General features: G+C 40.8%; 1 protein-coding gene across 1 annotated transcript in view; it reads left to right on the top strand.

Annotated features, from left to right (window-relative positions):
- The window catches only part of MAP3K13 (mitogen-activated protein kinase kinase kinase 13), a 125448-nt gene that overhangs the window by 68715 nt on the left and 41832 nt on the right, over nt 1-14901 (top strand). Inside the window, exons 5-6 of the mRNA XM_049775823.1 lie at nt 2274-2457; nt 12130-12321. Coding sequence (XP_049631780.1) covers nt 2274-2457; nt 12130-12321 — 376 coding nt within the window. The remainder of the gene's footprint in view (nt 1-2273; nt 2458-12129; nt 12322-14901) is intronic.

Consider the following 14901-nt stretch of genomic DNA (forward strand, 5'->3'; position numbering starts at 1 on the left):
ACAATGTGGAATGTTTTATAACCTTTTTTAATTTATTTACTTCTTTTATTGGTGCCAGGAATAGAGCCCAATAGCTATCATGTAAGCATGCTTGCTGGCACTAAGTTATTTCCTAAAGATGTCAAACGTCTAACCAGAGAGATAGTACAGCAGGTAGGGTGTTGCCTTACATGCAGAAATCAAGATTTAATCTTCAGTAACACTTGTGGTTCCCCGATCAACCGCAGGAGTGATCCCTGAGCACTGCTGTGGCCCCAAACAAAACAAAAGATATCAAAAGTCATAAAGCCTATTTCTTACTCTTTCCCTTCCCCAAATCATTCTTGCTATCATTTGTCCTTTTGGTGATTTTATATTTATGATCAATTTCTATTTGAAAGAGCAAATCCTGTTTTTGCTTTATATAGGATTAATTCAGAAACATGTAATGTTTGTGATAAGAAGGGACATAAAACTGTGCTAACAAAATATCCTCAGTATAATTTTCTTTTAAAGTTGTGTTTTAAGCATCATGAGAAATGATTTTTATTAAGAATCTACACAGAGGCCAAAGACATAGTATTCAATTAAGCCTCTTGTCTTGCATTTGGGTCATATACCACATAAGGTGTCCCAAGTACTGCCAGATGTGATCCCTGAGCACAGATAGGTGTGGCCTCAACCTTGCTCCCTCCTTCACTAACAAGAATCTACACCTTCTTTTCTTTAGGAAAAGGAAAATTAGAGAAGAGGGCCATGTAAATTCCCTTCTAGATATTGATGAATCCTTTCATGCTTATCAGCATTACAGAGCATGAGTTAATTTGCTTTCAAAATGAGAATATCTTCAGAGCAAAGACAACACAGACTCCTCCAGTGTTCTGCAAATAGAGGCCTTTAGGGTCTGGTGATGTGACAAGAATCTCCTAACCTTTGCTTGTCCTCATTTTCTTCCCTCCGTTGGGTGCCCAGCTTTATATGTTCTTCCTACTATAGCAATGATGAACTGGGACAAGGGAGAGAACCAATGGATGACAGTTTGTAAGAGTTCTTGTGTTTTATTTAAGTTTCATGAGATTAAAGAACATGTTGATTGGACTTCTTGAAGTGTTTTATTTAAAATAATTTAAATTTAAAGTAACATAGGGTTATGGCCCAAGAAATTTAATACAGATAAGGATGAAAAACGTAATTTGAATCATCCATAATGGAAGCACTTAGAATGACCCTTGTTAAAATGTTGATGCAAAAATAAATAAATAAATAAATAAATAAAAGAAATTTGAAGAAAGAAGCTTGAAAATATTGCAGTTATATGAGTCATCTTATCCTGACCCACAATTCTCTATTAGTTCATGAGAAGTAATTTGATAGAGTAGAGAAAGCATTGTGCCTAGAATCAGTCAGTTATAAATGTGAAAGCCCCAGTTTTGCAACTCACCAACTATATGGCCCAGGATAAGTTACTTGCATACCCTATGTCTTAATTTTCTCCCTCTCTTTTTATTTTGTTTTGTTTTGGGGTCATACCCGGCAGCACTCAGGAGCTATTCCTGGCTCTACGCTCAGAAATCGCCCCTGGCAGGCTCGGGAGACCATATGGGATGTCGGTCCTCTGCATTGCAAAGAAAACGCCTTACCTACATGCTTTCTCTCCGGCCCCTAATTTTCTCGTTTTTGAATAACTTTTTTTGCCAGGCTTTAAGAATTGTTGTGAGTGTTAAATAAATGAGATATCTAAATCACTGTGCAAGTATCTGGCATGTAGAAAGCACTCAATCGATGTGAGATAAACACTGATATGTAGGAAGTACTCAGTGAAAGAGAAATACTAATCTACTACTAATATGTTTTGGTTATTAAGTCCTAATTATTATTTAACTTAGGAGCATATCGTTGATATTTTATTTAGCAAGGATAAATTGGGCATCTGACCTGGAAATTAAAATAGGAACAAAGCAACACTTAGAATGAGTGAGAGGTTGGGGGCAGTGGGATCCAGACAAATGAATGAAGTGAACTTACAAGCCTGAATTGAGGAGGAAGTACTGCAGGGGTGTAAAGATGAGCTTCATTTAAAGGAGAGTAGCTCTCTGATAGGCCTGATTTCACTGGTTTAAATATTGATGTAAAGGAATGCATCTTACTATATGATCTATATGTATCAGGAGGACTCAAAAGATAGAGGTCATTGGAGTGGTGAAGTTGGAACCTTCATGAGTGGCCTTGCAGAAGAGTCCATAAGCCAATTCTGAGATCCCTCTAAGCCTGTTTCTTCTCACTCATATCTCTAGATACTTGGGAAGTACCATTTGAGGAGATCTCAGAGCTGCAGTGGCTGGGTAGTGGAGCCCAAGGAGCTGTCTTCCTAGGAAAGTTCCGAGCGGAGGAGGTGGCCATCAAGAAAGTGAGAGAACAGAATGAGACGGATATCAAGCATTTGAGGAAGTTAAAACACCCTAACATCATCGCTTTCAAGTAGGTCAAGAGCTTTTACATGTTTCTTCTTTTTTGAAAAAATATGATTTTTCTTGCTCCCAATATCAATGTATCCTACTTTGAAAGTCAATATGGTGAACATGGTAGACATATACCAGGCTATAGGTACTTTGGGAAGATACCAAAGAACTATGAAATTTGAGCTCTGTCTTCAAGAATTTTATAATCTACTAGTTCTCTTTGCCAGAATATAGCTGCACTGCTTGGAAGAGAGAGGAGCATATTAACAATTAAGATGAAAGTGGATTCTTGCCAAGTGCTCATGCCTACTTAATTAGCCTCATTTGTCTCTGGGATAAGCAAGATACTGGGAGATAATCTGAGTATTCTGAACTTTGGAATGAGAGTACAAGACTTAAGGGCCAGACCACCCAGTATGTACTCAATCTCATCTAATCTCAAAACCAAGTCTGACAGATATGGTTACTACTTGGATGGAAAAGTACAAAGGTAATATCTGAAGTGACTAGAGAACTATTGGTTCCTGTTTAATAAAAATGCAATATAGAAATAGAAATATTGGGGTCGGAGAGATAGCACAGCGGTAAGGTGTTTGCCTTAGACGCAGAAGGATGGTGGTTCAAATCCCGACATCCCATATGGTCCCCCGAGCCTGCCAGGAGCGATGTTTGAGGGTAGAGCCAGGAGTAACCCCTGAGCGCTGCCGGGTGTGACCCAAGAACCAAAAAAAAAAATATTTTATTCACGTCCATTAATGTGCCTAAAATATTAGCTTATGGTATTAGCTTAAATATTAGATTAAGTACCTTCAGATTAGTTCTCTCTGCCTCATGTGCTGCTTAAATCCCTTTTCAAGCAATGCCAAATGCTTAACTTTCTAAAGCTATTAATAACAAAGTTGATGTAAATTGTATGTTATGTTTATTTCACAGTGGTTATTTTTAAAGTGTGTGAATATCTGTTTCTACCTTAGGCAATATTTTTATAATATTTGTAGGAGTTCGCAGCAGTAGAGGGCGAATAAAGGGAAATGTGTGGCCATCACTCACCTTTGCAGTGCTAACCTCTAAATTTATGTGTAGTCATTTCTGCTTGCATTTTTCATTTGAATTCCCTCTTTTCAACCTTAATTATTGCCTTAGCCTTGAATAAATGAATCAATCATTGGCTTTAGAGGTGGAAAAATGTAGAACACAAAACCCATTAGGTGGGATCAAAGTTTCTTCATATATTCTTTAGCTTAGGGATTCTTTCTTTTATAATCTTAGAATAGAGCTAAGGATGTCATGTGTGATTATTAATTCATTGAAATCAGGTCCTCGAAGCAAAGACTTTGGTACACATTTGTGTCTTGAATTTTTGGCATTGGGGTGTTTTTTTTATTTGCAGTGCTGGGAATCAAAGTTAGGTCTCATTTATGTAAGGCATGCACTTTGCTGCTAAGTCACATTCTAGACACCTTAGAATGGGTTTAAATGAGTATTGAGGTTGAGTTTTGACACTCATATAAGAACATGCATATAGGAAGGAATAATGGTGCAAAAAAAGAAGCATTCATCTTGGAAACTAGAGAGTGTTTCAATTGCTGGAGGGACTGCCCAATTAGAGCCAATAGGATATGACAGAACAGCAAAATATCAAGAGACCAATTAGAGTCTTCCCAAAGGTGACAAATCCCAAATGGCAATCAGAGGGTTTTTTTTTTAATCTGAGATATATTTATCTCAACCATTTCACTTTAGCAAGCTTATGCTCCATCCTCTTACACAGAATGAAGACCCTCCTACTTATGCCAACTTTGATGGCATATGCAGAGCTCACTGGAACCTGGAGTTGAGGCAAAGATTAACTTGGATATTGGGGGGAGGGTGCCTCCTGAAATAATCAATGCTAGTTCCGAGGATATTCTGGGAAATAAAGGCTAGAAACATGTTCTGAGAGAGTGAGTGTGAGAAGATTCTTCCTCCCATTGTTTTGTTTCTTTTTTCTTTGTGGTCTTTACCCTGGGTCATGCTTCTCTTCCTCCTACCTACAGAGAAGCAGTTCTCAGCATTTGGGACGTGTGGCCCTGCTGGAATTCAACTCTTTAGACTAAAGATGCCTGAATAGTCTTTACCTCGACTTGGAAAACAATAGTGAAATTGTGTCCCTGGCCCATGACACCATGGTCTCCAGGCATTGTGCAGTGTTAGTTCTGTAGCCATCTGTGCCACGTGTTGTTTGGCCTATGAATCATTCAAGACCGTCTGGAAGATATGAAGGCAGATTAGGTTTGAGTGCATTTCTTTGGATACTGATTTCTGCACTTTGTTCTACAAGCTTCTTTATGAACCACGTACAGAAGGAGAAATAGAAGGAAAACGACTATTGTGGTTTTGCTTTAAGCAAAATTTTAAGTAAATTTGTAATAAAACCCAATCTAATTGTTCATTTTGGATTTAAGTGCCAACCTGGGGGAAGAAGCAATCAGAAATAATTGTAGAGCAGTTATTTATAGCTACTAAGAAGTCTTGTCATAGTACAGGGCTGATAAGATGATTACTTCTTCATAAGTCAAGAAACATAAAAAGTACATCACATCACTGTTAGACCCTTTCTGTAACATTTTAAAAATATAGTTCAGGGCTGGAGAGATAGTACAGTGGTTCAGACTCTTGCCTTGCATGCGGCTAACTCCAGTTCAATCTAAGTGCCATATATGATAACTTGAGCACCTCCAGGAGCAACCTCAGCACAGAGGCAGGAGTAAGTATGGAGTACAACTGGGCGTGTCCCTACCCCTTCTCCAAAATACAATTGAATAGAATGCTAAATACATTCAAACTAAGACTATTTGATATTCCAGAGCCATTTGCTTTATCCCTACCTTGCACATTATTTCTCTGTAATGAAAACTAAATGGATTGTATAATTGCTATCTGCTTGTGCTCTGTAAAGATTTCCTAAAAGGAAAATGACAGAAACCTGGAAAAGAATTTTTCCATTAAAAATATAGATGTGGGGGGCCGGGCGGTGGCGCTAAAGGTAAGGTGCCTGCCTTGCCTGCGCTAACCTTGGACGGACCGCGGTTCGATCCCCCGGTGTCCCATATGGTCCCCCAAGCCAGGAGCAACTTCTGAGCACATAGCCAGGAGTAACCCCTGAGCGTTACTGGGTGTGGCCCAAAAACCAAAAAAAAAAAAAAAAAAAAAAAAATATATATAGATGTGGGGCCTGGAGAGATAGCACAGCGGTGTTTGCCTTGCAAGCAGCCGATCCAGGACCTAAGGTGGTTGGTTCGAATCCCAGTGTCCCATATGGTCCCCCGTGCCTGCCAGGAGCTATTTCTGAGCAGACAGCCAGGAGTAACCCCTGAGCACCACCAGGTGTGGCCCAAAAACCAAAACCCAAAGAAAAATAGATAGATAGATAGATAGATAGATAGATAGATAGATAGATAGATAGATAGATAGATAGATAGATAGATAGATAGATGTGAAGTCTGGGTAGCTTAGAAAATGACAGGGGAGCAATATAAATAGCTTTGTGACATTTGACAAGCTCATCAAGGCAAGGAGAGAGAGTAATTTGTGCTTCTTCATAACCTGCTATTGTTATAAGATCTTCATGTGCTCATAAGCATGACCTCTGAAGTCTTTCAATTCTTATAGCTACCTAAGAGAGGGAAAAAAATGTCTGCCCCAGAGGCAGACTGGGGACTGGGCAGGAAGGAAACTAGGGACATTGGTGATGAGAAATGTGCACTGGTGAAGGGTGTTGTACATTGTATGACTAAAACTCAATCATGAACGACTTTGAAATTATGAAAAAAATCCAACAGTACTATGAACAACCTTGTACCCACAATGTTTAAATAAAATTAAAAAAAAAGAAAAAGAATTTATGAAAGGAAATCATACATACCATTAAAAAATGGGGCATAGGGGCCAGTGATATATAGTACAGGGGTTAGGGCACTTGCCTTATATGTGGCAAAGCATGGTTTGATCCCCAAAGCTTCACAATGTTCCCTGAGCACTGCCAGAAGTGATCCTTGAGCACGGAGCCATAATAAACCCATCACAAAAGCAAAAATGAGAGGAACGAGGCACAAAGGATTGAGGCAGGTCATTTTTTTCTACTTATTGTTATCCTTAGGAGCACCACCACCAAAAAAACAAAAATACTATTTCAAGCAGAGTGTGATGATTTTACTCTTGCAAAGTAATGATATTAATAAAGGAACCCTTTAATGGAAACCTTAAAATGTTTGTCAAAGCAAAAAAAAAAAAAAACTGAAAGGAAAACAATGTCACATAGGAAAACAGCATGAACTGTGAAGTGAAGCTCTGAGCTCAATTTGAATCCCAGCTCTTTACTTTTCTAGGTATCTGTTATGGTTAGGCCTGAACAGTAGTGAGGTTCAGCAATAGGTGGCAGGAACCAGGAGTCTCCTAAACAGTTTCTCCTGCAATTCAACAGTGACCATCCAGCAGGAGTGGTAGCAGCAGAGTCTCCTTGCCCTCCTTCCCCACTGCCAGCACTTTGACCCTTTATATACCCCCAATTGACTTCTGGTAACTGACATCTTCACCTTTGAGAGACAGCACTCTTATGGCTGACCAGGGGCTATAAGAGTCTCTGTTTCCTTATATCTGTCTAATCTATCCCTAAGCCTTAGCTAGAAAAATGGAACAGGTTAGAGAGACAGATAGTACAGGAAGTAAGGCTCTTACTTTGCATATGGCTGACCCTGGTTGGATCCAAGTCACTATATGGGCCCCCATCATTGTCAGGAGTGGCCCTAAAGCACCCCCACGTTTACTCCCACACCACTAGGTTGACTGGGTAATCCTAGCACCTGCAGCAGGGCCTGGGTGGTGCCACATCCTCAGGCCTTGTTTGAAAGGCTGAGAGCTCAGAACTGCATGGAAGACCCATCCCTCCAAATACAAATAATAGAAAAATAAATACCTATCTTATAATGGCTTGAAGCAGACAAACAAATATGCTACCTACCTAATAAGTAAATGTGCTTCCTTTTAATACCTTTCCTCCTACCCCTAGTCTCTGAACCTGTTTTGTGAAGGTTTTGGTTGTTTTGTTTTGTTTTCAGCAAGAAAAGTTAAGGGGAAATTAAGAAATGTTTCTCAAGAATTTAAAGCTACTAGGCCTGGTGGTAGAGAGCAAAGGATGGGGAGATCTCTGCTTTCAAGGAATCCATGAAGTACAGAGAGGAAAAGAATGCAATAAAAATTATGGCAGGGGATGAAGAAGTAGTATAGCAGGTAGGACACTTGCCATGCATGTGGCCAATCTAGGTTCGATCCTCAGCACCTCATCTTGTTCTCTGAGCCCCTCTAAGAGTAATCCCAAGCGTAGATATCAGAGTAGCCCTGAGAACTGTTGGGTGTGTCCCCAAAGGGAAAAAAAATCCTATGGGATTGGAATTGAAAGAAAATAAAGGGAACTTTGGGGACTGAAATAATCAGGAAAGGCTTTGTCCAGGGAAATTAATGATAGCAAGAAATGGAAATAGCCTGGGAGCCGGGAGTCTAGCAGGAGGAGGTTTGGCAGGCCCCCGCCATGCCGGAGGCCTGCTTGGCCAGGCCTAGTGGGGGTGCGGGACTTGGGTAACCCCAGCACCCCTCTACCGCCTTGCTCCAGATCTCCAGGGCTTCCCCGGGCCACACGCCTGGGCAAGCCGGTGAGTTGGGTCCCTTGGTGGAGCTTGAAGGTACCCTAGGCCTTCCCCCACCATCCATGCAGCTCCTTAGGGAGGGTCTGGGTGGGGCTCTGAACTTCTGGTCTCCCAGCTTCTTGAAGGATCTCTCCTTCCTGGGAGCCGGGAGTCTAGCAGGAGGAGGTTTGGCTGGCACTGGTAATCTCTGTCCAGTCTACATTTTCAAATCAAGAAACATTAATAGTACTCTCACAAGAAACATTAATAGTACTCTCACAAGAAACATTAATAGTACTCACTATCATTGAATTATGTTTTTATGTATGCAGAATGTCCATTTTGTACTCTGCCCTTTTGCATACCCCTTCATAAGTTCATATTTCTCTTTAACTTCTTTAACTCCTATCATCATTACTCCTTTTTTACCCTTTCTAACTTAAGTACGGTAGAGTCCTAAGTCACAGACCAAAGTGGTGCCCTAGAGTTAACACCCACCCAACTATTTTAAAAGGCATAAAAAGGACACATATCTTTTCAACATTTTATGGGTGTTTTCTTTGACGGCTATAACTTTTGCTAAATACTTTCTTATACAGTGATGATCCCCCTCCCCATGTTTTTTATCTTCTCTTTGTGAACTGCTCAATATGGAATTTGGTGTGAAAGAATCCGTCAGTTTAATACTTACGTTTGAACCAAGTCATGGGTCTTGTTGGAAATGTTCTTACACCCCATATATCTGATAGCACCACGTGGCTTTATATCTTCTTTGCGTAGGCACACTAACATGGGAAAATACTATATATACCAATAAGTTCTTATCTAATAGAAATGGGAACACACAAATCTTGTAGTGCAATGAGACCTTACACCCTGAACATTGACATAAAGACCTGGCACAGGCCTCAGAAGAATGGGCATTCTCCATTTACCCCTTGATCTACAGAAGACATTTACAAAACATCCAAGGTTGTATATAACATCACCCGGAGGCATTCCTGTACCAGGGATGACCCTACAGCTGCTCTGACATCGATCTACCCAAAAGAGACACCCCTTAACACTGAGAAGACAACAAGAACAAAGACCTGCTTACTGGACAGGGCTTGCTGTATTGCCCCTTAATGGTGAGGTTTGTCTATAACATCACCTGGAAGCAATCCTCTACCACAGAAGACCCTACCACTGCTCAGACATCGTCCTGCTCAAAAGAGACTTCCCTTAACACTGAGAAGACTTAACAACAACAACCTGCTTACAGGACAGGGCTTCCTGCATTGCCCTTTCATGGTGAGGTGAAATGAGAAGGCACTCCACATCATGACTTCAATGTAGGACATGCAGATTCCAGAATCTTTAATACAGAAACATGAGACCAACAACAGAGACTGTGTGATAAGTGTGTTGGCGCTACGGACAATGTCTTGGATCAAACGATAACTTTCCTGAGGCCTAGAGCTGGTCTTATGCCAGGAAACTTCAGGGGTAGGATCTCTTTGTATTTAGGCCAAGGTTATTCCTTTCCATGCCTCTCATATTTTGGTGGGCCTATGCAAACAACAATTGCCACTCTAACACCGTTTTTACTGTGCTCCTTTGACTCTAATCCTTAAAACACACCCACTTAAAATTTGAGGTTAACTTAAGCTAATATGCATGTACATGGAAATGTAAAAAATACTATGCCTCTAATGTTTAAGGAGTTACGTAAGTTTGATGGCTTTAGACTGCCTTGTGTGCTGTTAAGAAATATTATAATGTGCTACAGTCTGGGAACTTGAGGGACAAAGTAATTGCACATGGATTCTGTTTTATTTATCTTAACTTTCTTTGGTGAAAGTTCAAAGTTAAGATATCAGCAAGGGGACTTCTTCTGATAATTATGTTATGGGTGATTGTCCTTCCACTGTAACTTTACCTTATCCTCTTTCTTTGCATCTTTTGTTCTCATAATTCAAAATAAAAAAATTATAAAAAAAAAGTTTAGCTGATTAGCAAACTTAAAAAAATTACTGAGGATAAATAACTTGCCAAAGTTTATGAATTCTACAGTTACAAAACTCTGGTTTTCCTGGCTCAAAACCTTGTTTGTATTTGAAAAAAAAATGTAATGGTTATATAAGCAAGCCCAAAGTTTTGAAAACAAGGTTTAATAAATTCTTTAGAATGGTAAAAAAAAAAAAAAAAAAAAAAAAGAAATGGAAATAAAGTCCGCAAAGCTGTCACATAATTTGTCACACTAATTTTATCTTGAACAGAAACATTTTTCAAAGGCTGTATAAATAATTCTCTTTTGGGCCCTTAGTTTACTTTAAGTTGGAGTGATTAAAAAAACATAACAGCTTGGGCCCGGAGAGATAGCACAGCGGCGTTTGCCTTGCAAGCAGCCGATCCAGGACCAAAGGTGGTTGGTTCGAATCCCGGTGTCCCATATGGTCCCCTGTGCCTGCCAGGAGCTATTTCTGAGCAGACAGCCAGGAGTAACCCCTGAGCACCACTGGGTGTGCCCCCCCCCCAAAAAAAAAAAAACATAACAGCTTGGGCCCGGAGAGATAGCACATCAGAGTTTGCCTTGCAAGCAGCCAATCCAGGACCAAAGGTCGTTGGTTGGAATCCCGGTGTCCCATATGGTCCCTCATGCCTGCCAGGAGCTATTTCTGAGCAGACAGCCAGGAGTAACCCCTGAGCATCATCGGGTGTGGCCCCCCAAAAAAACAAACAAAAAAAACCAGCTAATAATAGAATTTGCAATTGATAGTTTGAATCCTTTCTTTATGTATACTATATGCAATATTATTTCATTTAAAAAAATCTATATTAGGGGGCCAGAGCGGTGATGCAAGGGTTAAGGTGTCTGCCTTGCCAGCGCTAGCCTAGGATAGACCACGATTTGATCCCCCAGTATCCCATATGAGCCCCCCAAGCCAGAAGTGATTTCTGAGAGCACAGCCAAGAGTAACCCCTGAGCATCACCAGGTGTGGCCCAAAACTCAAAAATAAATAATAATAAAATAAATAAAAAATATATATTTGATCTCAGGGTGGAATGGTTTACAGAAAAAAAAGCCTACTTACTGATATTTTTTGTCATAACAAGACAAACTAAAATTGTAGCATAATAGAAAAATCTATAGACAATAGGGGTCCTAATGCTCATTTTTTAAAAATTACTTAAGGGGCCAGACCAGAGCAGTACAGCAGATAGGGTGTTTCCCTTTGCATATGTCCAGATCTGTTTTTTGTTTGTTTATTTGTTTTTGGGTCACACTCAGTGGTGCTCAGGAGGTACTCCTGGCTCTGTGCTCAAAAATTGATCACTCCTGGCAGGCTTGGGGGACCAAACGGATGCTGGGATTCAAACCACCATCTGTCCTGTATCTGCTGCATGCAAGGCAATACTCTATTGCTGTGCTATCTCTCTGTCCCCTTGACCCGGGTTCTTTTTTTTTTTTTTTTTTTTTGGGTTTTTGGGCCACACCCGGCAGTGCTCAGAGCTTACTCCTGGCTGTCTGCTCAGAAATAGCTCCTGTCAGGCACGGGGGACCATATGGGACACCGGGATTCCAACCAACGACCTTTGGTCCTGGATCGGCTGCTTGCAAGGCAAACGCCACTGTGCTGTCTCTCCAGGCCCTTGACCCGGGTTCTTATCCTCAGTGTCCCATGTTGTCTCCAGGCCCTTGACCCGGGTTCTTATCCTCAGTGTCCCTTGTTGTCCCCAAGCCCACCCAGAGTGATCCCTGAACACGAAGCCAGGAGTAAGTCCTGAGTATCACTAAGTGTGACCCAATTAACAAAAATTATAAATAATTACGTAAGGTTTATGGAGTACATAGTATATAAATGTTAAATTATACCTAATGTAAACTTGAAATTAGACAATGTTACAAACAATGATACTACAATTAAAAATTAAGAGATGTTAGTCTGAATTGCTTAATTTAATAAAATGCTCAAAATACGAATTTGCAGATATATATTTTTTTCAGATGCATGCATTTATATATGTGCCTGTGCTTTCTTGAAAGGGGTGTTTGTACTCAGGCCCCATGTTACTGTATCATCATGGAATACTGTGCCCATGGACAACTCTACGAGGTTTTGCGAGCTGGCCGAAAGATCACTCCTCGACTGCTGGTAGACTGGTCCACAGGGATTGCCAGTGGGATGAATTATTTGCACCTCCACAAAATTATCCATCGTGATCTCAAATCGCCCAAGTGAGTTTGTGAGTTAATTGTTCAGCCATTTGTTTTATTGTATTGAAATAAACTACTAACTGTAGTGGGAGTTTTCAGGCATCACATTTTCATTTTAATCAGCATGGTGGGTAATTCTATTTGGCTTGTCCTTTGGATTGTGGGTGACCTACTTACCTACCTATATGGCAGATATGTGGTCCAGGCCCCAGCCATTAGTTTTGCTTTTGTGTGTGTGTGTGTGTGTGTGTGTGTGTGTGTGTGTGTGTGTGTGTGTGTGTGGTTTTTGGGTCACACCCGGCAGTGCTCAGGGTTTTTTCCTGGCTCTGTGCTCAGAAATCGCTCCTGGCAGGCACGGGGAACCATATGGGACACCGGGATTCGAACCAATGACCTTCTGCATGAAAGGTAAATGCCTTACCTCCATGCTATCTCTCCAGCCCCTAGTTTTGCATTTTTATTGTTGTTGTCCCCCCCTTTTTTTGGTGGGGTGGGAACACACCCAGCAGCACTCAGGGGTTATTCCTGGCACTCCACCCAGAAATTACTACTACAAGCTGGTGCGTGGGGGGGAGTATAAAGAATGCTGGTGATCAAACCCAGCTGCATGCGAGGCAAATGCCCTACATGCTGTGCTGTCACTCTTGTCCCTATTGTTCCTTTTTTAAAAAAAAAAAGAACAGGGGTCACCCCACTGTTTGGGTTTGGTTATAAAGTATTGCTGGAACCATTGAGGCCACACTCTACAGTGCTCTGGGAGACCCTGTGGAGTCAGGGATAAAACACGGACCTGGTGTGTGTCAGGCTTGCTTTCTCCTACTTAATCTATGTACTTCCCATATTTTGTTGCATTTTAATTATACAACCATAAAACAAATTTTTTAAGTTTTTTGGGCTACATCATGTGCCTCCGTGCTCAGGACTCATTCTTGGTGATGCTCTGGGGCCGATGTGGTACTGGGGATTGAACTAGGGTTAACCACATGCAAGACAAGTACCTTATCTATTGCCCTACTTCTCTGATCCCTCAAAATTAACTTACAACTGAAATATTTACTGTTTATTATCTTAAATAGTTAACATATACCTTTCTCACTTTGAAGACTCAATGGGTTGTTTTTCAACTATGTTCCAAAAAAACAATTTTTTTTTTTTTTGGTTTTTGGGCCACACCCAGTAATGCTCAGGGGTTACTCCTGGCTATGTGCTCAGAAGTTGCTCCTGGCTTGGGGGACCATATGGGACACCGGGGGATCGAACTGCGGTCCGTCCAAGGCTAGCGCAGGCAAGGCAGGCACCTTACCTTTAGCGCCACCGCCTGGCCCCTAAAAAAACAATTTTTATAATTGATATTCAGATATGTTTCAACAATATTTTGTTGAATAAAAATGGATCAACAATGGGGCTTAAGCAATAGCACAGCAAGTAGGGTGTTTGCCTTTCATGTAGTCAATCTGGGTTTGATCCCCAGATCCTTTATGGTCCCCAAAATAATACCAGTAATGGCTTCTGAAGCAGGGATCTTCAAACTACGGCCCACGGGCCACATATTGTATTTATTCCCATTTTGTTTCTTCACTTCTAAATAAGATATATGCAGTGTGCATAGAAATTTGTTCATAATTTTTGTTTTTACTATAATCTGGCCCTCCAACAGTCTGAAGGACAGTGAACTGGCCCCCTGTTTAAAAAGTTTGAGGACCCCTGCGAGCCTGGAGTAACCCCTGAGCTCTACCAGGTGTGGTTCAAAAATCAAAAACTAAAAAATTAAAAAGGATAAACAAGGGGCTGGAGAGATGGCATGGAGGTAAGGTGTTTGCCTTTCATGCAAAAGGTCATTGGTTCGAATCCCAGCATCCCATATGGTCCCCTGAGCCTGCCAGGCGCAATTTCTGAGCATAGAGCCAGGAGTAACCCCTGAGCACTGCTGGGTGTGACCCAAAAACTAAAGAAAAAGAAACCAAAACAAACAAAAACAAAAAACAAAAAAATAAAGGATAAACAAAAAAGAGGCAAATAAAAAGAAAAATATTAAAATGAAAACACATTCACAAAATGCACCAAATATTTATCATAAGACTCTGTATAGTTGTTAGAAGTAAACTATATATTTGGCTTTGAACTTCCTAGAATCTAAGTAAAGAAGAAAATAAGTAGAAGGTTCACAGTGCCGATAGGAAAAATACTAACTAGAACAAGGTAGTTCAAAGGACAAAACACATGTTTTGTATAAGGGAGGGCCTGGATCAATTCCTGGAATTGCCAGTCCCCTAAGTACTGACAGGAGTGACCACTATCAGCTATAGTTCACAGAACTAATAGAAACATTCCAGCTGGTTATTTAAGAGGAAACACCTCACCATAGTGTCACTAAAGTCTTTGAGGATTTACAAATCTGGTCGGTGCTGGTTGAATTTTCTGTATTTTTTTTTTGGTTTGTTTGTTTTGGGGCCACACCTGACAGCACTCAGTGGTTACTCCTGGCTCTGTGCTCAGGAATCACTCCTGGCAGGTTTGGGGACCATATGGGATGCTGAGGATGGAATCTAGGTCAGCTGTATACAAGGCAAATTCACTCCTCGCTATGCTAAAGCATTGGCC

Source organism: Suncus etruscus, chromosome 6 (assembly GCF_024139225.1).
Source record: "Suncus etruscus isolate mSunEtr1 chromosome 6, mSunEtr1.pri.cur, whole genome shotgun sequence".
NCBI classification, from domain to species: Eukaryota; Metazoa; Chordata; class Mammalia; order Eulipotyphla; family Soricidae; genus Suncus; species Suncus etruscus.